This window comes from Poecilia reticulata, linkage group LG16 (assembly GCF_000633615.1).
Source record: "Poecilia reticulata strain Guanapo linkage group LG16, Guppy_female_1.0+MT, whole genome shotgun sequence".
Lineage (NCBI taxonomy): Eukaryota > Metazoa > Chordata > Actinopteri > Cyprinodontiformes > Poeciliidae > Poecilia > Poecilia reticulata.
Window position 1 is genome coordinate 17943280 of NC_024346.1, and position 1139 is coordinate 17944418.

The 1139-nt window shown below is 39.9% G+C and overlaps 1 protein-coding gene across 4 annotated transcripts in view; it reads left to right on the forward strand.

Moving 5' to 3' along the window:
• Positions 1-1139, forward strand: part of creb5b (cAMP responsive element binding protein 5b) — a 53421-nt gene that overhangs the window by 29306 nt on the left and 22976 nt on the right. For all 4 annotated transcript variants that reach the window (XM_017309572.1, XM_008432491.2, XM_008432493.2 and 1 more), the window contains exon 6: positions 515-641. In XM_017309572.1, coding sequence (XP_017165061.1) covers positions 515-641 — 127 coding nt within the window. The remainder of the gene's footprint in view (positions 1-514; positions 642-1139) is intronic.

Genomic DNA, 1139 nt, shown 5'->3' on the forward strand with positions numbered 1-1139 from the left:
ATACTTTGACAACAGATTACTTAATGTAATTTTTTTTCTCAATTTTACTCTTAGTGACACTCTTAGTGACACTCTTAGTAAGGAAATATATCTCTTTGATTTTATCTACCTGCAGAAAGTTACTTGGAGTTTATTTGATCAGTGCTCACAATCTGTCATATTTCATTAGAATTTACTGCCCAACCATTGATCAGATCCGAAATAAATTAAATTAGGTTGTGATATAAATTTTTAAACACGCAATTAACAAATAAATTCAAATATAAATGAGATTTAAACTTTTTTAGGATTAGATATCTCCATATAAAGATATAAAACTTCTCAAAAATATTTCTCTGCAAAGAAAAATACATAATCCTTTGGTTGCGTACAAAATGGAAACAGGAAGGGACCCAGAGAACTGATGCAGAGCTGGTTTGAAGGATGTTAGACTGCTAGATTACAGTCAGTATAAGAGCAGAACTTGATGTTGTTGTGATGTGATGTTTGTGTGTGTGTTTGTGTGTATTTCCAGGCCAGTCCCCGGCTCGCTGTCCTCACTACTGCACCTACGAAACAGACAGAGACAGCCTCTGCCAGCCTCCATGCCTGGAACCCTGCCAGACCCAACCATGCCCGGCTCCTCCGCCGTGTTGATGCCCGTGAGTGTAACGACAGATTACAGTGCATGTTCACTTACTGAGGCCACCTCTCTGTGTACTGCATGTGAGTTTGCTGTTGGGGGTGTTTTCTATCACTATTAAGATTACTGCCCTGCAGAGTAAATCAGCTCCTGCAGGAATGAAGGATTCGTCCTGCAGGTTTAGGTTTTAAACTCTTGTCTTTAAGAGATTTAGAACCACAGTGTGTAACAGAAATAATAACAATGTGCAGAAAGCTCCTCACATCAGGATATAACATATGTTCTCATTGTAACTCAAGACAAGCTGTGTTTATGGTACGGAAAATGTCCCTCCCATGTTTATTAAATTAGGAGCTAAGTGATTTGGGGGAAGATTGACGGTTCAGGAAAGGGGTGCAGGTTTGGGTGATATTTTTACACAAAACACACTTACTGCAATTAAGGTTGTGTGTCAGGTTCTAGACCTAAGTCTTTGCGGACACAGGGTGGAGGAAGGGGCTGCGGCAAAATGACGGTG